We start from the raw sequence: 25,977 nt of genomic DNA, 5'->3' as shown, positions 1-25,977 counted from the left end.
TCGTTGGTTGGGACGCGTCTTTGCCAGGTTTCAGGAAAAGAAGAACATGTGAGCGCTTCCAGCGGGAGGGGAGTGTGTCCTAGTCTAAGATATACCGTGTAGAGTCCGGCAAGGTAGTGAAGTGCAGTAGGTGGAAGTTGTTTTAGAACATCGTACGTGATGCCGTCTGGTCCGGGGGCTGAGTTTTTGCATTGTTTTAATGCTATTGTTAAGTCGATGGCTGTGATGTCGTCGAGTATAGCGTCGTTAGTGGAGCGTTCTTGTGGCACTGGAAGCGGATTGTAGAGTTGGTGGTTGTTTGTGATGTGTCTGGTTATTGTATTGTAGTGTGCTGCGTCGAAGTTGTGGTCGTTTGGAGTAGTGTGGATGGCTTCAAGTGTGTTGCGGAAAAGGTGTAGTTTGCCTGGCTTGTCGTGTATAATCGTGTCGCCGTCGCGGAGTGGGTGGTCTGGAAATGTATTTCTCCCCCGAATACACTTTATCGTGTCCCAGAAGCGCTTCGGGTTTGATGTTCTATTGTCATCTAGTTTGTCTATTAGTCTTTTCCATCGTTGCGCTTCGTATTGGGTGATTGCATTGGCAACATCTTCTTGTAGGGAGCAGTATAGTCGTCTGTCATCGTGCGTTCTCATGTAGAGTCGGTGCGCCGCTCTCTTCGTCTTTATTAGTTTGACTATGTCAGGTGGTAGTCGCCTGGGTGCGTCTGTGCGTCGTTTTTTGGTCGGTACTGCTATTTCTAGAGCTTCATTCAACACCTGTGCGAGAGTGGTGTCTGCGTCGTTGATATCGTCTGTGTTTGTAATTCCAACATGGGGGAACACTTGCGAAAAATACGCTTGAAACTTACACAAAACCTCAACCCAATCACAAATCTCCAAATTTACATCATATACTACGTCACATCTTACAAAGAAAGACATTCCTCTCCACCAGTCGCTTAATAACAAGGTATTCGACTAATCTACTATCGATATATCTCGAAAACACTATCACTACCACTCTTCAAACGCCGACTTCAAATTACATAACTCACAAACACACCGACCATCGATCAACATGACACAAACTGACGTCTAACCTTTCCAAAAAACCTAAACTAACGTCTAACCTAACCTAATCTAACCTAACCTAACCTAAACTAACATTTTTCAAATACACACACCTAAACTGACGTCTAACCTTTCCAAAAAAAACCTAAACTAACGTCTAACCTAACCTAACCTAACCTAAACTAACATTTTTCAAATACACCTAAAGTGACGTCTAACCTTTCCAAAAACCCCTAAACTGACGTCTAACCTTTCCAAAAAAAACCCTAAACTGACTTCTAACCTTTCCAAAAACACTAAAGTAACATTTTTCAAATACACACACCTAAAGTGACGTCTAACCTTTCCAAAAAACCCTAAACTGACGTCTAACCTTTCCGAGAAACCCTAAACTAACATTTTTCAAATACATACACCTAAATTGACGTCTAACCTTTCCAAAAAAACCCTCAACTGACGTCTAAGATTTCCAAAAAAAACCTAAACTAATATTTTTCAAATACACACACCTAAACTGACGTCTAACCTTTCCAAAAAACCCTAAACTAACATTTTTCAAATACACACACCTAAACTCACGTCTAACCTTTCCAAAAAACCCTAAACTAACATCTTTCAAATACACACACCTAAACTGACGTCTAACCCTAAACTAACATGTAACTTATCACTAATCTATGTCAAATTTCTTTAGTTTAAAATCTAACTAATCAACGATAGGCTATGTGGAAACCATACTTAAATAATTTAGCATTCTTACACACTTCAAACTCCCCATGTCGTCAACTGACGTCATCACATTCGATCTGTGTACACCATTCCTAACAACAGTCAATTCGTGTACACAGCTCTACGAACACCATTCCAGATAACAGTCAATCCGTGTATACAGCTCTACGTAAAGAACATACAACAAGAACCAACGTCATTACACAAGCCGTCAATAAAACAACAAAAGCTTAAAAGGTACGTAAAGTAATATCACCTGCTAAGATAAAAAATAATCTGATAGCTACATTATATTTGCAACACGAAAATGGCGTCCCATTACAACCGTCTCGTAACCTCTCTACCATAACATAACCACGTTCAATATTATAATATACCGTGTCGAAAGCACTTGATCCTCGTAAAAAAAATACGCTTATCAATATTAAGTAACTATTAAATCAGTACAAAGTACCATAATCCCAATTTGGCGCTGCCCCTGTATGGAAGCGTGTCCCTAACCTAACCTAATCTGTCAGAAATCCTAAACTAGCCTAACCTCAATCTATCAAACTCCTGTATCTCCTCTTGAGGAGCATAGGGCATTCACAAAGTGCCTCCATCGGACCCTATTTGTAGCCAACTTCACTTCGCTCCATGTTTTCTCCTCCATAGCAATTTCCTCCAAAACTGTTCTCTTCCATGTATTTTTTGGCCTTCCTCTTGTTCTACTACCAGGGGGGTTCCAATCCAAAGCCATTCTTTCTACTGCTCCATCGTCTTTCCTGATTGTGTGCCCTATCCAATTCCACTTTCATCTTTTGATTTCTATTGTGATATCTTTCCGATTTGTTATCTTCCATAGTTCTGAGTTTGTGATTATATCAGGCCATCTAATTTTTTTAATTCTTCGTAAACATCTATTAACAAATGTTTGCAGTTTATTTTGTATAATATTACTTGGTTTCCATGTCTCACAGCCATATAATAAGACTGATTTCACATTACTGTTAAAGATTTTAATTTTTGTAGATCTAGGTATAATATAAGATTTCCATATTGGGTACAACTGGACAAATGCACTATTTGCATTTTTTATTCGGTTCTTTACATCCTCAAAGGCTCCACCATCCTTGTCAATTATACTACCCAAATATTTAAATTCTTGAACAGTATCAATGTTATTATTATTTATTATAGGCCTAACTTTATCTGCCTTTTTACTATTTAATCTCATTTCTTTAGTTTTCTTTACGTTTATTTTCATATGAGCCCCTTTTATTACTTCTAATAAAGTATTGACTTTATTCTGCATGTCACCAAAACTATGGGAGAGCAAACAGATATCAGCGAAATCCAGATATTCCAAGATATCATTTAATCCTCATCTTATACCTCTTCTAGCATTGCCAACAGACCTTTCCATAATATCATTCATAATAATCAGAAATATGATTGGAGAGAGAATACAACCCTGTTTCACTCCGCATGTAGTTATATTTTCTGACAGCATACCTTTATGTATGACATTACAAGTATAATTTTCATACATAAGCTTAATTAGTCTACAAATTTTTTCTGGTATACCAAATTTTGTTATTGTTCTCCATATATAATCTCTATTAAGCTAGTCAAACGCTTTCTCAAAATCGATAAATAATAAATATAAGGTACTTTTCCATTCATTGCATTGTTCACAGATTATTCTTAAGGTCAGTAAAATCCTAAACTAACCTAACCTAATCTGTCAGATATCCTAAACTAGCCTAACTTAATCTATCACAAATCCTAAACTAACCTAACCTGTCACAGCTAATTATGTAAGGCATAATAAAAGTCTAAACTAACCTAAGCTTCATAACACTCCATTTTCTTACCTCTACACACTTCCCTCAGGTATGAAAACCAATCCGCGATCGTTGACTGCGCTACATCTGCTATATTCGTCTTATCGCACTCCCTTATTGTTTGGTAGTAGAAAAACTTAATTGCAAAATGGTACATTATAAGAAGAACTCTCTTGGTCGACAATCTCGAACGACTGAAAAATGTGTTATTTTAAGCAGACAACTTTTGTTCCATAAACCTTATGCCTGGTGTATTTTTTTTTTTTTTTTTTTTACAAATAAATAAACCGTATTTGACCCTCCTGTGAAAGTGAGGATACAGCAATTCGACACAAAGTGGACACTCCATATTTGTGGGAAGCAAACCTTTCTCCCGGCATCACAGTTGCGCTTCATTTTCAGTATTAACAATGCTCAGCTTAGTAAGACGAAGACAATCACCTGCAACAGTCATTTCCATAGCTGTGAATATATATTTTTAAATACCTGCTCAAACATCCCGCTAGAATAGTGCAAACTAGCGCGAAACATTCATAATGTCTTGTAAGTTATGTTGGTACGACATGTAAGACCACTGAAGGTGCAGGAAGAGAAGTCTCTCAATCCTCATTCAACCACCTACTTAAATAAATGTTGACCAACGTTTTTTACCGAATTACCAAACGAAATAACAACTAAAATTATAAAGCAGTTAACATCTTTAATGAAACAAACATATCACCTCCTTAAAAAAAAATCCCTTACAAATTCAACAATTTTCACCGGAACTACCTTAGTGCTAGTTTGACTATAGTTGCCTGTTGGTCACTCATGTTACGGTCACTCACATTACAATCTGTCATCCTCATATCAAACTGAAATCTAAAGCTGTAAAAATTGTTATATTGCACTTAGTGTTTAACCTTTATTTCTCTGGCAAAATTATAAACATTTAGTTAAACATTTTAATTTTCATCTTTCATCACTTTCCGTAAAATGCCATGTGCAAGATTTTCTACACAAACCGCTTTACATAATCACAATCATTTTGATCATCTAGTAGTTTTATGATTTGTCTAAGCAGATTTCTCTTGCGTACTTTACATTTGAAGGGGTGAGAATGAGATAGTCCAAAGCCACACTTTTAACAAAAATGTTTTTTGTGTGAGTTCATTTCTTACACATATGGAGAAGCTACTATTAAAATATTATAAAAGTTACTCAACAAATGATGTAAGTATACGCCAAAGAAATTCTGATACCACACCTTGTAGCATTGGACTCTAAACCTTTAACACGCTCTCCTGTAAAATTTTGCCTGGCTTAAGACTATATAATCATTCTCACTTCTTCATTTATTAAACCAACATCCTTCTGAAGTTGATTGGCACAGAAATTTTCGGTATAGACTTGGGAAGTGATGAAAATCTGTCATGTAAAGAATTCACGACACTAATAAAATTGTCATGGCAACAGCATAGACACACATTGTATGGGATTTTATTGGCAAACTTAACATTAAGATGTCCCAGTTCACAGAATTTGCTTTTCCTATCTTAATATCTTCATTCTATAGATCAAACATTGAATGAGATTCTCAGATTGATTGAAAAATGTGCCGAGCTTGAAGTTATCACTTAGAACCATCATCTTCGACAGCCAACATGTCTTTCATTCCAGATGCCTGTCGACTAATATCATCACATTCACAAAATTCTGTAACTTTTTTTGTCTGAATTTTTTTAATGTGTGAATTCAGTGCTAGTGAATTGGTAACATTTTTTTTTAGGTCTCCATTTCCTACAATGTAATTTATTTTCTTATTACGCACTTTCTTTTCCGTGGTGATTTTGGTAATGTCTGTTAGGCACAAGCAGTAGCTTTTTCAAGTGAACAAGAATTTTCGTATACAAGACCTGCTGAAGATGTTTGATTCTGAAGTGCCTTCCTTTGTTTTTTTTTTTAGTGCACTGTGTCTTGAAACTCGCTCGTTTGCTTTCCTTCTTTCTTCTTGTTTAATTACTTCCCTTTTCCTGCCACTCAGTTTAGCAAGTTTTTGCTTTTCTCTCCACTTTTCCATAAATTGTTTTTCTTTTTTACTTCTATTCATCATATATTTCCCTTTATTCATTCATTGTGTTCTACTCAAGGACAGGTCTTTCACTGCAAACCCAGCATTCTCCAGTCTTTCTTATTTTCTGCCTTCCTCTATGTCTCTGCATATGATCCATATATCTTAATGTCATCTATCATCTGTTATCTTCTGCCCCGAACTTTTTTCCCGTTCACCATTCCTTCCAGTGCATCCTTCAGTAGGCAGTTACTTCTCAACCAGTGACTCAGCCAATTCCTTTTCCTCTTTCTGATCACTTTCAGCATCATTCTTCATTCACTCTTTCCAACACAGCTTTTTTCTTACTCTATCTGTCCATTTCACACGCTTCCATTTCAAATGCTTCTATTCGCTTCTCTGCACTTCGTCGTAATGTCCATGTTTCTGCACCATACAATGCTATACTCTACACAAACCACTTCACTAGCCTCTTCCTTAGATACTTTCCTTTACCTCTTATATTCTGCCTCCATTTTTCCATTTATTCTGCTCCAGGTAATATCATGCCTGCAAATTAAAACTGTGAAATGAATGGTAAAATGAAGTGATTTTGCATATTCATAAAATTTCATGTCATTTGCAAAGCATTTCTTCTTTTCAGTACATAAACTGTCATGTTACTGGAGGTTGTGTGTAAAAAAATACCGGTATTGCACTTTATTCAGTTCTTCACAGTGTAACCTATTTTGGGAACGACTTTGTTACATCTTTCTCATATTCTAATTTAGACCTGGACACAATTGTACATACAGTGGGTCATCGGTAACTTCGCTAACATTAACAAAAATTGAAACTTAACTTAAATAAGAATGCTTAGGTTATGTAAAAACACTCAAATCAATGTTCTTACTATTTTATTCAATAATTCTTGATTGAATTAAATTTTTTTGTTGGTTGAAAACAAAGATGATGATTTTAAGATGAACCTTTCCTTGTTTTTGCTCACTCATGGTGCAACTTAGACTTAAATTTTCTAGACATAATGAAGGGTACAGCACAAAAATCGAGTGAAATTAAAACCTAGTGTTGGCTTACTTCATATATATATATATATATATATATATGCTTGGTTTGTTCAGGCTCTTGGTATGCCTGGTGTATATGCTTTTTGGACAGATAGGTACACAAATAGATTTAGAGTGGGCTGAAGAAAGGAGTGCTTTCCCACATAGTGCAACATAATGGTGGTGCCACTGGGTTACACGAAGATTTTGTGTGAAAATGTCTGACAAAATCATTGGTCGAGTAGGCTATATAAGAAACAAAGGGCAGTAGGGTTTAAAGCTATCGCAGTTATCACATCTTGTCTTTAGACTTGTGGTTTAAAATTTGGAGGTTTTTTTCAAGAATTTAATTACATTTTTTTTTCCCATGTCTTGTGTGTGTGTCAGGATCGAAGATTTTGTGCATAGTGTTATTAAGTTTGGTGAAGGTTATGTGTGCGCCACTAGAAAATATACCTAAAATACCTTGGAAAACACTAGGGTTTTTAGTATGGAGTAATGGAAATTGGATGTGATCACTGGGAGAGCTGTATGATGGGATTTTCAGTATCACCAACTGTGGACAATGGTGTGCATTGATGTGATATGAACCTAACTTCTCACATAATACTACCACCTAACCTAACCTAACCTAACCTAACTTAACCTCTGATATAATACTATACACCTAATTTAACCTAACTGCTCACCTCCTATTACACACCTAATCTAATCTAACCTAACCTCTCACATAATACTACACACCTAATCTATTTTGTTTGAAATGTTGCTGTCCCTGCTGTGCCGAGTCAGGGGCCACCTAGTGGATGAAGCACGAAGCATGTCAAAAAGAGGACAAAATGGCGACTCACTTGAAGCACTTCTCATTATTTATACATTTTGCTTTTGAAGTGCATTTTGTGCAATAATCAATGTGTTAAGTCCACACCTGTGGAGTAACGGTCAGCGCGTCTGGCCGCGAAACCAGGTGGCCCGGGTTCGAATCCCGGTCGGGGCAATTTACCTGGTTGAGGTTTTTTCTGGGGTTTTCCCTCAACCCAATAGTACGAGCAAATGCTGGGTAACTTTCGGTGCTGGACCCCAGACTCATTTCACCGGCATTATCACCGTCATTTCATTCAGATGCTAAATAACCTAGATATTGATACAGAGTCGTAAAATAACCCAATAAAAAAAATCAATGTGTTAATATATTGAACATCCCTTATATAATGCTAAAAAAAGTTAAATATGTTGTGACAGTGGTAAAATTCTGACAAATTCGTTGGACGCGCTTCTGTAGAGGGGCAGTGGCATTTCCTCTAAGGTTAGAGCCCAGTTTAGGTGTGTGGGTATTAATCGAAAATTAGGGCTAGAAAAAATTGAGAATAGGACGAATGTTTATATGACATTTTTTCAATTAATACACACACACCTAAACTGGGCTCGAACCTTAGAGAAATGCCATTGCCCCTGCATGGAAGCACTCTCAAACATTTTCAACCTTCAGTTTAAATTTTTGTAACTCTTGCTTTTCCATTCATTACAGATTTCATGGCAGTTGCTGACTTTCCAATCGAAAGTGTTAGCTATAGAATTGTTGATGATAGAGTGTATACTCTAATTTCTTCTGAAGTAGTTTATTCTGAACATCAGAAAGTGCTTTTCAAGACTAAGGGCAAAGAAAACAGAAGTGAACTGTTGAAATCATTGGTCTCTGTTGTCACAATGTGAGTCAGTCTTTGAAAAGGTCTGTATGAACAAAGTTTATCATTTAAGTCCTGTGATGCGATTTCTAATTAGCAGTTACTGTTTATGTTCTAAATTGAAGTGATCAAAACTAAAGCAATTCGTGTACAGTCCTCAAATGTGAATAATGTGGTGATCCACAATTGCATCAGTGTACACAAGTTTTGGGACATCTTTTAACTTCCTACCTTTTTCTATTAAATAATGAGGTTATTTCATAGAAGCTCTGTACTGGGTGGAAAGGCAATCCTCAAAACACATTTCAGTGATATGCTTATGGCATTAGAGTGTACAAATAAACAACCACATTAAATTATTTTTCAGAATATTGTTAATATTTATTAAAGCATGTATCAACAAATACGTAAAATATACGAACAAATTTCACCTGGTTCATTATTATTTTTCATACCAGTCAATTTCAAATTAACTAACTTTATATAATATCCTTACTGTTTTTAATTGAACAATACAGTTTAGCTTCGAAATATATGCATGATGTATAACATATGATATTTCAACATAGTCTGAATTTAATGTAGCCTACTTTCATAAATCTAATTTAGTTTCTTTACAAAAAAAACTAGGGTTGACCAAGTCACCGTAACTAACGTTACATGTCACGAATGATCAGAAAAAGTAATATGTGTTGTAATTACATTTTCTGCTTCCTTATATAGTTGATGGAAATGACTTTTTTTTTTTTACCAGAACACTAAATATGATTATGTTGGTATACTTATTTAAATTAAATACTGCGAGTTTCCTTGGTGTTTAATATTTGTAACAATTATAGTCCTTGTAACTAGCATTACCAACATGTAACTAACGTTACAAGAGAGAACAATAAAATTGTACTCTGTATTGAATAATAACAAACTCTTTACAAAACTCCACTTTACTTAACTGATATTAGAATTACCGGTAATGTCTCCCACATATTTCTTCAAATTTAGGCCCTGTGATTCAGGTAACATGGTTCTCCCTGGGAGCTCTGTTTCCCCTATAGCATCGCAGCAAATTTCCATCTCATCTCATGTGTATCGTAGCTCAGCCTCCTATGACGCATCCTGCTAAATTGGTCTACATAACTGGCTTCATATGGGTCAATGATGGATCGGTCAAGTACCAGCCATTAGTTAAAATATTTAACAAAACTCAATGTTACAAGGTAAATCAGAGAAATGATGCCACGCTATTCAGGTGGCTTCGCCAAAGACACTATGCCAGACTGTCTCTGTGATCAGCATGCTGGCTTCCAGATCTGAGTTCATGGGCTTGGCTTTCGGGGAATTTTCCTTGAAGAAAAGTTCTCTGGGCGTCTAGTTTCTGGACATTTGTATGAATGCTAGTGTGGTTACAAGTGTGTTGGGTTATTAATTAACCAATCTTCAAATAAATTACAATATATCAGGACTATTGTTGGGCACAAACTGAAATTATGCTTCAAAGTCAAATTGTTGACGAAGTATCCCACCTATGAGCCAACCAGAAAGCCCTAAGAGTTGACAAAGAATTAAAAAAAAAAAAAAGTAATAAGTAAATAAATCTGTGCTTATAATGTCAGTGTCATCTATAACTCGGAGGAAAAAAAATTGTGAGTCTGAAATACTTTTTTTTTTTTTTTCAAGTACTGAACAGAAATGTGGTTGTCATTATTGATAGAGTAGTTAAATTAAAATGTTTCCAATATAGTGTTTATGATTACCCTTAACTCTACAGTACTTCATTACTATAAAAGAGGAACTGTGATCTGAGATTCAACCTCTTAGATACTAGCAGTTGTTAACAGCAGTTTGGTTAATATTCATGTCCACCAGGAATTCTATTTTGAATTTCACCTTTTCCAACATCAATATGTTTCAATTTGCCTTTACCAAGAATACTGCTTTCACCAATGTTTTCATGCAATTTGACAACAAATTTCTTGCTCCACATATTCCTTTCACATCCTGAAAGTCTGCAAACATTGTTCCTTGATTGCCGTATATGAAATGTTGTCTCAGAGTGTAATCAACCAGAATAGGTACAGTGAATGTTTGGAGATTGGCTGGCGTCCTCAAAAAATTCTTTGATTTTGCACTGTAGCTTTGCCCTGTAAAGCACATTTCCAGACAATCCTCTTTAATGTGCCACCAACACCATCATGGGGGCCCTTAGCATGATGTGATTCATAATAGTTTCATCAGACCAAGATGTTCTCTGCATCTTGTAAATGGGACAGATATGACATTGATTTTCTGTTTTTTAAATGTTGGACGCACTATCAGTCCATATTTCTAGGTGTAATTTCTCTTTCAGTAAATCTCAGTTCCTTCAAGATTAAATGGTTGTACACTACTACTTCTTTAGTGCTGTATGACTTTGAATCTGATAGTACAGAGCAGTCTCTGACAATCTCTACGGCACTCGACGGCAAGCGGGCCTGGCATCAGCACTTGACATTCCTGTCAATGGGGTCCACTACAGTCACTAGAGTCAGCTGTTAAAAACTACAGTATTCATGTTGTTTACTAACCTTGACTGTAGAAGGTGTTGAAAATGATGTTCTTCTGCGGCGACACATTTCTGACATCTCCGAAGGAAATTGGCATGTACATGTGCAAGTTCGTCTTCTGTATTTCTCCCGATTTCTCATACAATACTGTCTGTGGATTGTCTAGGGCCATAATCCTCTACTAATAAACCTGTCATCGAATATTTCCCTTATCAAATTCAATGTTTCAGCTGCTGTATGGACAGTTGCTGAATCCTGCTGGAGCCTTCTATGCTCGAGGTTGCGGGTTCGATCCTGGCTCAGGTTGATGGCAATTGTGTTTAATTGCGACAGGTTCATGTCAGTAGATTTACTGGCATGTAAAATAACTCATGCGTGACAAAATTCCGGCACACTGGCGATGCTGATATAACCTCTGCAGTTGCAAGCATCTTTAAATAAACCATAATTTCAAATTTTCCTGCTGGAAATAAGCGCTCAGACACTCGATATCTACTAACTGTTCAAAAATTAGGTTGAGTATTTGTGTTCTGTATCTGTCACCATTGATTGTGTCGTCAAAAATTGTAGGGTCTATAATCATATGTGCAGTTATAGTGCACTGTACGTCAAACTTCTCATTATGTAAAGGAGTTTCATGAATGAGATGAAGATTTTCTGTACTCCGGTACCTGTTGTTTTGCGTTATAACATGGCCATGTCAGTGAAACCATGCTTCATCTATGGAAATAATTACTGTAGGATCCACAATGCCATCGGCAACACTTTGTAAAACCTAGTTACAAAAGTTCACACGACTCATATTTCTAGGTTGTAATTCATGCACTATTGTCACTCTGTAGGGTTTAAATTTAAGAATTTTAATGTCTCTAAATACTGTGGTTTTCGAAACACCCATTTTTTGTGAGAGACCCCAAAGAGATTTTCGAGGAGAATGTTCTAACCTTTCTCCTATCTCATCGAGGTTTTCCTCAGTAAGTACACTCGGGTTTCTCTTCCCAGTTTATTCAGAACTGACCCCGTTTCTCTAAACTTTTTTTACAAGGTTTAATATAGTTGTCCTATGTGGAACTGGAACACCAGGAAATTGTGTTGCAAAACATTGTCGCACTGTTCCACAATTCTTTGTTATCAAGTACCATTCGATAAAATAAACCCTTTGCTGTAATATAAACTTTTGTTGTGCCATATTAAGCCACAATTCTTCAACTAAGATGTACGTACATCAATACAAACGTCAACAGAGCTCATAGGCAACTGAACAGCAGCTATCAGTTGCAATGTGACCATGTGGTATGTCCTTGTAGGCAGGGAAAGAGAGAGATGGCAGGGACAGAGAGAGGGCTGTAGCGTGCGACTATAGCAGACCCTGTTCACTGGGAATGACAAGCACTGATGCCGGGTCCACTTGCCTCCGAGTGCCATAGCGAATGTCATAGACTGCTCTGTATAATGACAAAAGATTTTTCTTGTAGGTTTCCTTCTTGGAAATAAGCAATAGCTGCATACATATTATATTGTTATATAGTTGCGTCATTAAGATGAGACCAGTGACTTTGGTATGGAATGGCATAATTTCCCGAAAAAAATCTGTCAGCAAAATTGCTTCGCAGCCACCGACATAGCTCAGTCGGCTAAGACGCTTGCCTGCCGATCCGAAATTGTGATCGGGCACAGGTTCGATTCCCGTTTGGGCTGATTACCTGGTTGGGTTTTTACCGAGGTTTCCCCCAACCATAAGGCAAATGTCAGGTAATCTGTGGCAAATCTTCGGCCTCATCTCGCCAAATATCATCTTGCTATCACCAATCCCATCGATGCTAAATAACCTTGTAGTTGGTACAGCATCTTTAAATAATCGAGTAAAAAAAGTTGCTGTGCCTCCTTTAATGCCTTTTTTTTTTTAAACCCCAGCTCTGAAGTTTGCCTTTCTATGTTATACAATTATGTTTAAATTTTCTACAATTAACTGGTCATCATTGATGTAAAAATTTCGTCTGCCAAGTTTTCATTTTACCATTACATTACTTTCACAGTATGATCATAGGGGACTTGTTCAACAAAGTGATATATTTAAAAGTTTTCTCATGGGAGATCCTCTGTTATTTTGACTGAAATTCACATTTAACGTTAGTGACATAAGAGTAATGTTAGTTACATAGAACATGTGTAGGCTTAATGTTAGTTAGTATTGTATCTAAAAAGTACACATATTACAATGCTGAGGGAAAGTTATTCATGTTTTGTAACTAATGTTACAAGTAGGTTATACCAATACTTACCTATGATATTCAGCTTCAGAGATTGATTGTTCTTTCATGTGAGCACGTATTATCCTCCACCATATAGCCTAGTAATATTAGCTCTACCTAATGGTAAATTGTGGAGTTCTCATTTTCAGTGAGAAAAATTCAAACATTAAATTACATCCATCATCAACATTTTCTTCTTTCGAAATTATCCTAATTTTCAAGATATTCTGTCTACTTAATGTAGATACCAAGATTATTTTTATGATTAACATTGCTCCATGCAAGACTTGTTTTGTGGCGCACAGAAAATGAATATTGAACAAATTAAATTTTTTACAATTTTTATCTCTTATTTGTGAAATGACCCTACCCTGTTTTACTTTTTTGTACTAAAACCAGTGTATACAGGAGCTATTTACGTGACTTTCAACTATTCAGTGCCATGTCGATTTTAACATTATAGAATGTTAGGTAAAATTAATATTCAAAAACTTTTTTGCTGTCATCTGTTATTATGTAGTTGGTATTTGTGACATAAATGGACATTGTAAACCTATTGTAATTAGGCCTATTATAATTACTTAGGTCTGCATTATGTATATTCTGTAGTTGTTTCAACTTTTTCTATTAGCTCCATGGTTCAAACACTACAGCTTTAGGGAGATCATGGAAATGAATATGGATAGACTCTCGGCTAAATGAAATGTAAATGTAATTTGTTATTGAAAGATATGAAAATAACGTAGAACAAAAGCGAGGGTAAGAGTACAGGCACATGCTCACGTGTTAGCGCATGCATGCATGTACCCTCACTCCCTTCCTCCCTCCCTCGTACATCATATGAAAAATAAAGAAATCAACATGATATTTATTTCCATTTCTACTTTATATTGTTATGACATCAGTCACTCTTCCTCTCCCTCTTTCTCTTCCTTGTATATTGTATGAAAAATAAAGAAATCAGCATGATATTTATTTTTATTTCTACTTTCTTCTATTGTTGTGACATCAATCACTCTTCCTCTTTCTCTTCCTTGTACATCATAATATGAAAAATAAAGAAATCAACATTACGTTTATTTCTATTTCTGCCTTATATTGATATGACATCACTCACTCTTCCTCTTCTTCTTCCTTGTGCGTCATATGAAAAATAAAGAAATCAACATGATATTTATTTCCATTTCTACTTTATATTGTTATGACATCAATCACTCTTCCTCTCCCTCTTTCTCTTCCTTGTATATTGTATGAAAAATAAAGAAATCAGCATGATATTTATTTTTATTTCTACTTTCTTCTATTGTTGTGACATCAATCACTCTTCCTCTCTCTCTTCCTTGTACATCATAATATGAAAAATAAAGAAATCAACATTACGTTTATTTCTATTTCTGCTTTATATTGATATGACATCACTCACTCTTCCTCTTCTTCTTCCTTGTGCGTCATATGAAAAATAAAGAAATCAACATTACGTTTATTTCTATTTATACTTTATATTGTTATAACATCAGTCATAACCTTCCTAAACAACATACCTGTTTGTACACATATCCCTGGCAGTTGGATTTCAGTGCACCATTTCTGTGAAATTACCAGCTAGGACCTAAACTTTAAGGTAATCTGATTCAGAATACTACTTCAAACCCGACATGCAACAAAAATTAATTATTTAAATTACGAATTGGTAATTAAATAACAAAAAAAATATATATATATATATATATATATATATATATATATATATATATATATATATATATATATAGGCTGGAAGTAATACAACAGCATATTGCATAGCAGTAATTTACTAGAAGACGTTCATGGGAAGTGAGTCCTCTATGGCATCATGCGTGTGTGACATCATTGATTATGTTTCACACCAGTAACATTAGCATAAATTATTTAAGTGTTATTTTAGTTTTAAAAATATTAATAATGCATATAAAATATAGGAGAATATATATGGACATATCGTTTTATGTTTGTTATCAACATCAACTTACAAGTGCATGCTGTTGGCCATAATCCTTCATTCCTGTAGTCTGGACGTATAACGAAAAATATACTAATTCTAGACTCTGTTGTAGGCTTACTGTAATTTAAGCATTTTCAAACTACGTATTAGTAGCAGCCAAAATAGCTTTTCTACAACATAAACAATTGAAAAGATAAGGAATATTCTGCCTCGATTTGTTTTGTTCAGAAAATTTGTTCGCAGTGCCACAATTATTTTATTGCAATTGGGAATTGTGACATGAATTTGAGCAAATTTTTATAAAACTTTCAGTATTCCCCATTAATGCTTCTAATTTTAACCATGATATGTCGCTACATGTATGTTCACTTTGTCCACTGAGAGAACTTTCCTTTGTAGATGTACCGGTGCTTGGTTGAGCTGCTTCCATGATGATCATTTACTGACTAAACAACTCAAAAGTTTTGAGTAGTATTTTTCTATATTATTATGTAGAGTTACGTAACATCATCTGTATTTCAAAAGTAAAACTAAGGTATTATTACTGCTGTCTGTTATATATTTTATCACTATGTAATACTAATAGAAACGTTTCTGTATCAGCAACTTGCTCCAATAGCTCAGTTCGTGAAGCATTAGTATGGAGACTGGAGAGGAGACTCACTGTGGTTCGATTCCCGACCAGGGCATGTTGTTTATTCAACTGTCTTAAGACAGGTAGGAACCTCATAAATGAAGCCAAAAAAGCATAACTCATGAGGGAACTAAGTCAGGAGATAATGGGGTAGTATGTCCAGTTTTTTTTCCTCCTCCATTGCATACATTGCTGACTAATAACATATTTCACTAATCTAATCAGACTTAAGATGTTTACAAACAGTTCTTCCTCTGACATCGTCAAGTGAGATGTACTGCCTGATGATAAATGTACAGACTTAGAAAAAAGTTTTGTCGCACAGATACTATATAAGTCCAAGAAAGGAGGCAGTGCATATACAACGAAACAAAAATAATTTTATTACCTCAACTAGTCGTTCTCTTGTGAACCAGATCGTTAGTTCTCTGATCATGTGCACTGACTCCTTTCTGGGACTTATAAAGTATCTGTGCGACAAAACTTTTCTAACACTGTACATATCGTGGGGTTTCTGCAAAAACCCTGTAACTCCAATTTTGCTGAAAATGGAGCTATTGTTATCTGAATATGTAAAATGTTATGCTCCATCATCTAGGTAAACCCACTTACTCCTGTGAGTTATAGTTTTGGAGTTGTAGTCTTCGTCATTTTTCAGTAAGTCCTAAAATGACTTTTTATTGCCAGGGAAAAGCCTTTAAAATCACTTAGTGGATTTTCATAGAACTTTTACATAGTTACCTACAGCTCTTATACAGGGAGAATCCTGCAAGTCCATCAACACTACTTATAACATTATTAAGTTTTGCTTTTTAACAGAAATTGGAACGTGCCTTAAGCGTTTCTTGATCTATATTAGTCCAGATAAAGTCAAACAGGTTTCCATGTTCTCAGATACTTGAGGAGGACAAAACCGAAATTGTAGTACTTTTAATGTACAGTCTTAGAAAAAAGTTTTGTCACACAGATGCTTTGTAAGTCTCAGAAAGAAGGCAGTGCGCATGATCAGAAGACATACGACCTGGTTCACAAGAGGAGAACTAGTTGAGGTAATAAAATTAATTTTGTTTCGTTGTATGTCTGATCATGTGCACTGCCTCCTTTCTGGGACTTATAAAGTATTTGTGCGACAAAACATTTTCTAAGACTGCACCTAGTTCAAGCTACCCCTACCCTCTCAGAAGTGATAGAATAGGAGATTTTTGAAAGTGGACATAATTTCATGGAGGTTGACTCCATGCATAGTTCAATTGAAACAGCTAAGAAACACATTTCAGTTTATACAATGCAGGACTGGCTAAACATTTTTCGGGCTGCTAGAGCAAATTCACGGAAAGAACATAAAAAGTTTCCCTATGTTGTAAAAGAATTAAAATTTCAAGATTTTGTTGACCTGAAAGAACTAAGTAAACAAGTACTGAAAAGCAAAACAGTCGACACTGTAGGGAGTAAAGTGAGTTTGCTGATGGTCAAAATTTAATGTTTCAAGTAGGCCTACTGTAAAGCACACCCTGACAGTTCTATGGAATGACTATTCAAGTGCTTATCAATCTATCAATACAAGTGGAAGAGGTCATCAGAAGAGATTGAATGAAAGGATTGAGTTAAAAAAGTATAGTAAACATTTGCCAATAAGTACATACAAAAAAATATATATGTATATATATATATATATATATATATATATATATATATAAAACGAGATTTTCTAAAACTTTGCAGAAGTGGAGCTATGCCAGAAGAAGGTATGAACAGCTACCCACCTCAACATCAATTAAGGACCTGGTACCTGAACTTGGAGCTCAAGACAGTGGTAGTGATGATTCAGACTAGGAGTATTAAGTGTTTTTTCCGTAAGAACTCCTACAATTGTTTGTCTGGGAAAATCCACTAGGTCCATATTTTTTACATATTCTTCTCTTTAATTGCTAATTAATGTAGTTGAATGTTCAGAAGTGTTACATGAATGCCATATTTCAATTAGACAATGTTGTTAGAAACATTTGTTTCAAATAAATAATTGCCATCTACATATTTCTATTTTTTTTTTTTTATATTGCTAAAACTTCAACTCAGTTTTTAATGTAACGAATTAAAAATAATTAAATTATGTAACATTACAAATTAGGTATAGAAATAATAAAATATAAAATAAATATGACTTATAAAGAGGAAAGGAGAGAAGTGAATGGGAGGAAAAAGGGAAGAAAAGAGAGAGAAATAATATATTTTCATCTATTTCTTATGATTTATGACCACCTCTGACGAAATTATAGTTCCCTATTCAACTCCATTGCTACCGACACTCTTTTTCTCTTGGCATCTTCTTATATGAACTTCCCTTAATTGATTATTCCATTGAAAGAGTACTATAAAAAAATTCTAATGCTATATTGGTCCGAAATTAATTATTTTCTCGGAAAAAGGTAATTTTCCCTTAAGTGTTAACACAATTTTACTCGGTACGTACTGTCCATACAGTAATTCAAATTTTTACACTTATCATTTAGGAAACTGATAAGGAATGATTTATCCCTTTGCGATTATTAAATAAAATGAACGGTTTTCTTGCAATTAAATGCAAATATTAATGTGTGTCATTTTCTGCAATTACGAAGTCTGTCAACACTACTGCAATAACTAAGGGATGGAACACAGTTACTCTGACCATATATTTGTACGTGTGTGTTTTTATATGTGGGCTGATGATACACTATTGCCAAATTATGCAAACTTTCAGCCTAATTTTCTAATTAACCATGAACTTAATTACAAAACGCATAATATATTTCTATTTATTTTAGAGTAAACTATTGCCCTCTTCAATCTGCAGATTTATATCACTTCCTTCCTGTATATATGTTATGACTAATGACCGAACACCAGATCATATGAAGACTAGCCGGATAATGTTGGCATTTCCAACACGTGTGGATAATGTTAAATATTTTAATGTAAAATTGTCAATTCGGACTTCATCCAGCGAATGAGAGATTATCTAATACTGACTGCCTTCCTTCAGAAGTGGCAACAAAATGTGTGATTACAGTGATATGAAAGATAAGTTTTATGATACTTTTGGTAGTCTGTTATCGAAAAAGCGAGATGATAATTCGACTTATTTGACTGATGATAAATATCGTCAATAATTGACCAAGTAGAGATTGTGAAAGAAGGGAAGAAGAAGTCTGCTCTCTCTTACCGATGTTTAAAGAAATATGCTGTGCTTATGATTGGAGAAGAAGAGAAGTTGATTGCACAAGTAGTAACAGGAGATAATACCATCACATCATTTAATCCTTTGCAGCACAAATTAATTTTTTATGTTTTTCATTTCATGGATCATAACAAAGCTTCGATCAATTTTTTTTTTTTTAACTCTGCACACAATTTCAAAATATAGATGGCCCTTCTATATATACTCGAGATGGTTCCTTGGTGGAATATCTGTGCCATAAAATTTAGAAAGAAAGAAAATGGCGGTTCTTCTGAACAACCACTATGCTGCAAAGGGTTAAGTACTATGTGAAAAATGAAAATCTGTTTGATGTTTTATATGAAGTTCATTTAAACATTGGCCATGGTGGAAAGCATAGGATGGTATCTGACGTAAAAAAGAAATACAGAAATATTACACAATATATTTTGCTGTACCTGAAATTTTGTGTACCCTTCTTGACATTCCACTACGTCAATTTCTATTAAATACACACATAACAAAGTATTAAGTGCTTAAACTTTAAAATTCGTTTTTCTCGAAACTTTCTAAAATGGACCTTGATCGTTATTCCCGTGTACCCTTCAATTGCATATGAAAATTAATAATTTAATAATAAATATACATCATAAGTTTTATACATGTATACACGCAATAATTTGCACCTCTTTATTGAAATAACTACAATTACAATGACAAAAATATACATTCTGAGAATATGTTACCATTCCTTACACAAAAATAACACTGAGCAACAAATTGTGACTTTCCGATCATTGCGTGAACTTTGAGATATGATATGAAATATTTCAGGTGTGCTGAACCCAAATCTGTAGTCGGTTCTTTGTATTACATTAGGATTTTTATCAGTTGGATATTTATATAATACTCTGTGGTCAAATTTACCAATTTCGTGAGATATGTTTTCTTTATTTTGTTTTATTTTAACCTGCAAAATAATTATGCATTCACTATCCTCGGTAATTGAAGCTGTAATATAGCCACATTTTCTGATCCCTTATCCTAGTCATGCGATTATAATAACAATTAATATAGGCTAATTAAGAAATTTAAAAATCGCAAAAATCTCACCATCATATTTAGGAATCAATCCATCCAAAATATTTTCTCAGAACACCTGACATGGCATTCAGAAAACTTAAAAAGTCGAACAAAAACGACTTGTGGCAAAAAATGTGAACAAAGTAAAAAAAAAAAATTGGTAAATACTATACCTGCTCACAGAAACAGAAACAAAATAACATACATGTGACGTAATGTGCATGTGAGAAGCTGATGTCAGTTGCCATTTGCGGAAATGTATACCATATAATACATACAATACTGTATTGTATATTGGTGTGGTATATACACAGTTGATCCAACAACAGAGATTAATTTAAAATCTCCACACAGTTATGTTCTTGATATTTCATTTTTGTTAACAATAGTTCCTCATTTGCATAATATAATTTCGGAAACAGATAATGACCAATCGGAACAGAGGCATCTTGTTCCTGTTGTGAAGTCTTCAAACTATGTTTGGAAGCACCAATAAAGTCCCCAATTACTAAAGTCATAATTTGGGAGTCCTAGCATAAACATCAATTCGTGGTGATTGTTGGAAAATACAAGCTGATTTTCACGATGGGTGAAGGTCGTATAATGTTGTCAAACGTAAGGTTTTAGAATAAAGTACATAATATTCAAAGGAATAAAGTTAAACATAAACGTGAAATTGGTAATTTTGCATATAATGCAAATTTAAAGAACATATGATTTCTGAGAACATCTGATGTGATAGGAATTTTCTTAGCTCGAATCTGATTTCAGCAGCTTGATTTCATCTAGAACTATTAAAACATTCCATGCAATGAAATCATTGTTGCCCAGTGTAATAATTTCCAAATTCCGAAATAAACAACTTCAGTGTAGATATTTGAGGCAGAATTTGTCTCCTGGTGCATCTTCTCTATGACTGAATGGGATTGCAATGAACTCGTCGACATACAAACATATGGAACAATGTGCGCTCCTACATAACTTAAGTCAGAACTCATAGAGGTCTTGTAACCTGCTTGTGCCTTCGACTGACGTCATTAATGTACCAGGTGAAACTACTCCATCAAACATAGCTCTTGTGACAAAAATGCGAAGTCTGGTGATGAACTTAGAAGAGTCAAATCCAATTACACTGACTTTTAACATCGATAACTCACAAGCAAACATATTCATGGGGCAGATAAAAAAGTTAATTATTTTCTTTCACCATGTTAATAATGTCAAAACAATTGCGTATACAAATTTTGGCCACTCCATTGCAATTACGAGGCTGTCCAGAAAATGATTTTCCATGGGGCCGTTTACAAAAAAGAGCAAAATTTCATGGAAAGATTTATTAAAACAGATACAGCAACTGTTGTGCTATTTTTCAGCATATTCCCCACTGGAATTGAGACATTTTGTCTCAATATTTGTATCTTTGTGTCATGTTGTGACCCTCTCTGTTGATTCCATTGTATGATAAAATAATGTCTCAATTCTGGTGGGGAATATGTTGAAAAATAACGCAACAATTACTGTATCTGTTGCAATAAATCTCCCCACGAAATTGGCTTTTTTTCCTGTAAATGGTACTTTCTGTATGATCTCGTAATTGCGGTGGAGTGGCCAAAATTTGTATAAGCACTAGTTTTGACATTATTATTAACATGGCGAAAGAAAAAAATTAACTTTTTTATCTGCCCCCATGGGAATGTTTGCTTGTCAGTTTGAATAAATGTGACCAACAGGGCTGCGATGCTCCTCTTTTCCACCTGTGGTGAGGCAGGAGATAAATATGGCGTTTGTTGGTGTATCTATACTTATTGAATTGCGATGTTTAATTAGTTTTCCCCTTCCCTTAGTTACTTAGTACTACTCGACATTACAGCCTATGGAAGGCCTTGGGCTTTTGAACAATTGAATCGCACTTTTTAGAAAGGAACTAAGTCAAAATATGCTATTTTTCAGGAGAGCAAAATAAACTTATTCTCATCAATAAATACCAGTATACCAGTTCGTATATAAACATCAACTTGATGTTAAAGATACAGGGAGAGTTTTGACTAAGTTTCTTTCTCTGCCAATCAGTGCGCCTTGGAAGTATTAATCATTTCATCAGTAAAAATAAAAATAGCAAATTTTGACTTAGTGCCTTTCTGAAAAGTGCGATTCAATTCTAGCCCATTCTGTTGTATTCTTCACCTTCAATCTTCATTCTTTACCTACCTGGCTTCCCATTGAGAACTTTCTTTGCCATCGAAATTTGGCATTCTTATCAGATGTCCTAGCCATCTCAACCTATTAATTTTTTATTTCAATCTCCGACAAGAAGCATTGCCATTGAGAACTTTCTTTGCCATTGAAATCTGGCATTATCAGATCTCCTAGCTATCTCAACCTGTTAATTTTTATTTAAGCCCCGACAAGAAGCAATATTCTTCACCGCAAATGGAACTCCTTAGTGAGCTATATGGAAGAGAGATCTGAACTTTTTAATACAAGTTTATCTGATAGTGAATTATGTTTTAGTTATTTCTATAGCAAATAGAAATAGCAAAATTTGTTGGTTATCATATCATTGCTTCGAGGTTTGATTAATGGGAAGTATGTACCTGAATTCTGATAATTTAATAATATTGAATTCCATTTCTTAGGTAAACTCACTTGGAAGGCTAAATTCAATAGAATTAGCCTATGGGCGAGGATGGTGACTAAAAGAGTTAAATTTGATATATAGCAAAATGGATAAATATATGAGGTTTGCCTTTGGGCCTCTCATTGAGTGACATCATTTTTTTAGAAGCTATAAATCTTAAACATGGGTTCTCCAGTATTATTTACCTTCTTAAGGAAGCAATGCATATAATTTTTATTGCTTCTAGAAATCCGTTGCCCTCTTGGAATTAATTGTGTGAACTTCGTTTATCCAGTGGCGAGTCTAGTAATTACTCAATCTTAAAGGATAATGACTGGAGAGAATAAACGTGTTAAAAGATTTTTGATAATTTCATGGTCATCTATTGTAACCTGAAATTAATGGATTTTAATTGCAGCAGTTACCTTTTTTTTCCAGAATAATGATTCATTCTTTCTTTTTAATTTTGGCTGATTTATTTCTAGAGTTTATCCATTGAAGTTACTGAAGATATGATCCGTTTCTGCTGTATTCGATGCTGGTTAGCAAGTCTGATTTTCAAGTAATAAAGGAGCAGCAGGGACTCCTGATTGAGTATGACACGTTTTCCTTTCAACTTGCCGAGCTGCTTCATCTCTGTAAAAGTGACTCTGGTGATGGAGGAAAAACAAGTACTGTATATTAAAACTTCATTTTGAGTTGTGAATCAAATTAAATAACTTATGTGCATTTAAATTTTTTTGCTAAACTGATAAGACTTGCAATTTACTCTGTATTTACTAATGGTAATATGTAACTAGAGTTGTTCCCAAACCTCCTGATGTTTGTAGGTGTGACCGCTTATCGGCGATAGCCAATAGCGGCAGTGCAGACTTGCCGCTTAGGAAGTCTCAAGATCAAATAACATGTGCAGTCGGAAAATTAGTATGTTGTAGGGACTCTGCATGTATATATGATGAATGTTTTCTGAACACACAGAAACAAAAGTCACATTTCTACCCCCAGTTGTTCCAGGTTTATGAGTTAATACAGTAAAACCCAGTAAAATGCTGTTCAAGGGACTGCGTATTAATCAGGTTCATGTATACTAATTTTGACTTATATACAGTATGTATTAGCAGTTTTCTTTATTGAAATATATGATAGGTAATACAGTATTACTCCATTATGTAATTACTGTATTGTATGTTAAAGACATTTACAATATGTACTGTACTTAATTCTTTCGAAAAAAATGATTTACAGTTGTTTGCCATGTGCGTGTTCTTCAAGTCTCATGTTTACCACACTTCACTTTCCTGCGCTTACATCTTCCCAGACACTTCAAAACACTAAAAGACAACAAACAGACCAGCAAAAATTTCCATTCAATGGGCAAAATGTTTCATTGGTGTTACAGTACATTGCTGAAAATTACATTGAAAATATTCCACAAAAATAGCATATTATGCAGGACGAGCACAACAAACGGGGTATTTTATAAAGGTGTTATATATGAAAAGTGCAGGGATATAATAACCACTATTTTTGCAAGAATATGCTTTGACAGCATGGACATAATGCTAGTTAGGGCCATGTCAATTTATTTGTACAAAAAATTACTATTTCAAATTAAGCCTATCATTCAATTTGTTTTTTCACACTGCGCCTTTGTGTTACTCGACAATTTTATTAACCCTAATAAAAGTGAATAAAAAAAATTGATATAAACTCAGCGAGTATGATTATTTACGTCTGACTCAACTAATTTTTCTATATTTTGTGACTTTTAATTTCATTCGATGCAATCTGATATTTATTATTATTATTATTATTATTATTATTATTATTATTATTATTATTATTATTATTAAGAAGCCTTCTGCATCTTCCTGTCAAATCAATCTCAGGTAAAGGATCGTGCTCCGCAGTTTTAAAACTACTGCCACTGAGGGACAGAGATGGAGAGAGTAGTTGTGACCATGGCGGAAACATAGTAAAGGTGTGGGATTGCGCGTGCTGTTGGGATAGCAGCTGAGGCATGTGACGTCATCTTCACTGCAGACAGTGATTGAAGCTCATTGCGTTGAGTACATTTTCTTTAATATACCTAACTAGACATTAATTATAATACATAATGAGTCACTTGCAGTGTACGGTTGCAGTAATAATTATAGAAAAACCAGAGGCAGTAATATTAAATATTTTTCATTCCCGAAAGATAAACATCTTGGTGAAAAATGGGAGAATTGTTGCAAATGACAAGACCCTCTACCAAAATCACGTAAGTTCATATTCTTTATATCTTGATATTGATAGAATAGTATGTTTCAATATATTTGTGAGCTGGTTTACCTAACAGATACTAAGTTATAGATTGAAACCAAACATAAATATAATGAAACTTCTTAACTTATCGGATTCATAACAGTGTCAGTAAAGGATATTACCTTTTCAGTATAGCCTACCATACTATGTTTATTTATAAGAACTAACGCTAAATATAACACTCAATTGTTATAATATCTATGTCTTTTCAGCATGTATATGCTCACAGCATTTTAAAGATGATGACTTTGATAAAACAGAGCAGCAGATACTGCTAGGCTATTCACCAGTTCGTGCATGGAAACTTAAACCTGATGCTATACCTACAATAAATATACCTGCGGCAAACATTCAGCAAATACATCAACTAGAATGGAGCGACAAAATAAGAGAGTAAGGCCGAATATTGTGAGAGAGATTCTACAAGCCTTGATAAATGTGACACCAGAACTCGTTGAGTAAGTATTTAATATTGGACTTTCAAATTGAGTTACTGAGGCAGAATAACAGCGTGTGTATTTCTAGGGCTTATTACAATGAAAATATTTTTGTAAGATTTGTTATTTATAAGAATGCACAGATTAACGCAAATATGCAAAAATGTTAATATTGCATGCAGAGGCGAATCTAGCTACTTGGCGCCTCTAGGCAGAGAAAAGTATTTTCGCCCCCTTATTTCGCCATATATGCGTCATTTGGATGAATTAAAATATACCTAATTGATTCCGCATTATTATTACTGTTTCTAATATCAGAAACACCTGACTCAGATAAATCACACTCTCCACTATTTTCGATACCTACTGTTCGCCACATTATTACACTCTGATGTATCTGGACTCGAACTGGAACAAGCTGGCTATGTTTGTTTTTTAAATAGCACATCTATTTTTGCACCTTTTCTCACAATTTCCTCTTTTTTATTTCCTTTTTTTTTCGTGCGTTTCTGGTATTGTTGTTTAGTCAACTGTCTGAAGACAGG

At 34.7% G+C, this 25,977-nt stretch overlaps 1 protein-coding gene across 14 annotated transcripts in view; it reads left to right on the top strand.

Moving 5' to 3' along the window:
- LOC138707804 (uncharacterized) overlaps positions 1 to 25,977 on the top strand; it is a 123,715-nt gene that overhangs the window by 4,360 nt on the left and 93,378 nt on the right. For 3 of the 14 annotated variants that reach the window (XR_011334376.1, XR_011334369.1, XM_069837733.1), the window contains exons 2-6: positions 8,229 to 8,429; positions 17,515 to 17,645; positions 23,174 to 23,359; positions 24,578 to 24,951; positions 25,208 to 25,453. Coding sequence is in view for 2 of the 14 variants with exons in the window: in XM_069837734.1 (XP_069693835.1) it covers positions 23,285 to 23,359 (75 nt within the window). In the remaining 12 variants the exon portion in view is untranslated. The other 11 variants (XR_011334372.1, XR_011334371.1, XR_011334374.1 and 8 more) reach the window with 11 other exon arrangements.

Source organism: Periplaneta americana, chromosome 10 (genome assembly GCF_040183065.1).
Source record: "Periplaneta americana isolate PAMFEO1 chromosome 10, P.americana_PAMFEO1_priV1, whole genome shotgun sequence".
NCBI lineage: Eukaryota > Metazoa > Arthropoda > Insecta > Blattodea > Blattidae > Periplaneta > Periplaneta americana.
This window is presented reverse-complemented; position numbering and strand designations above follow the sequence as displayed.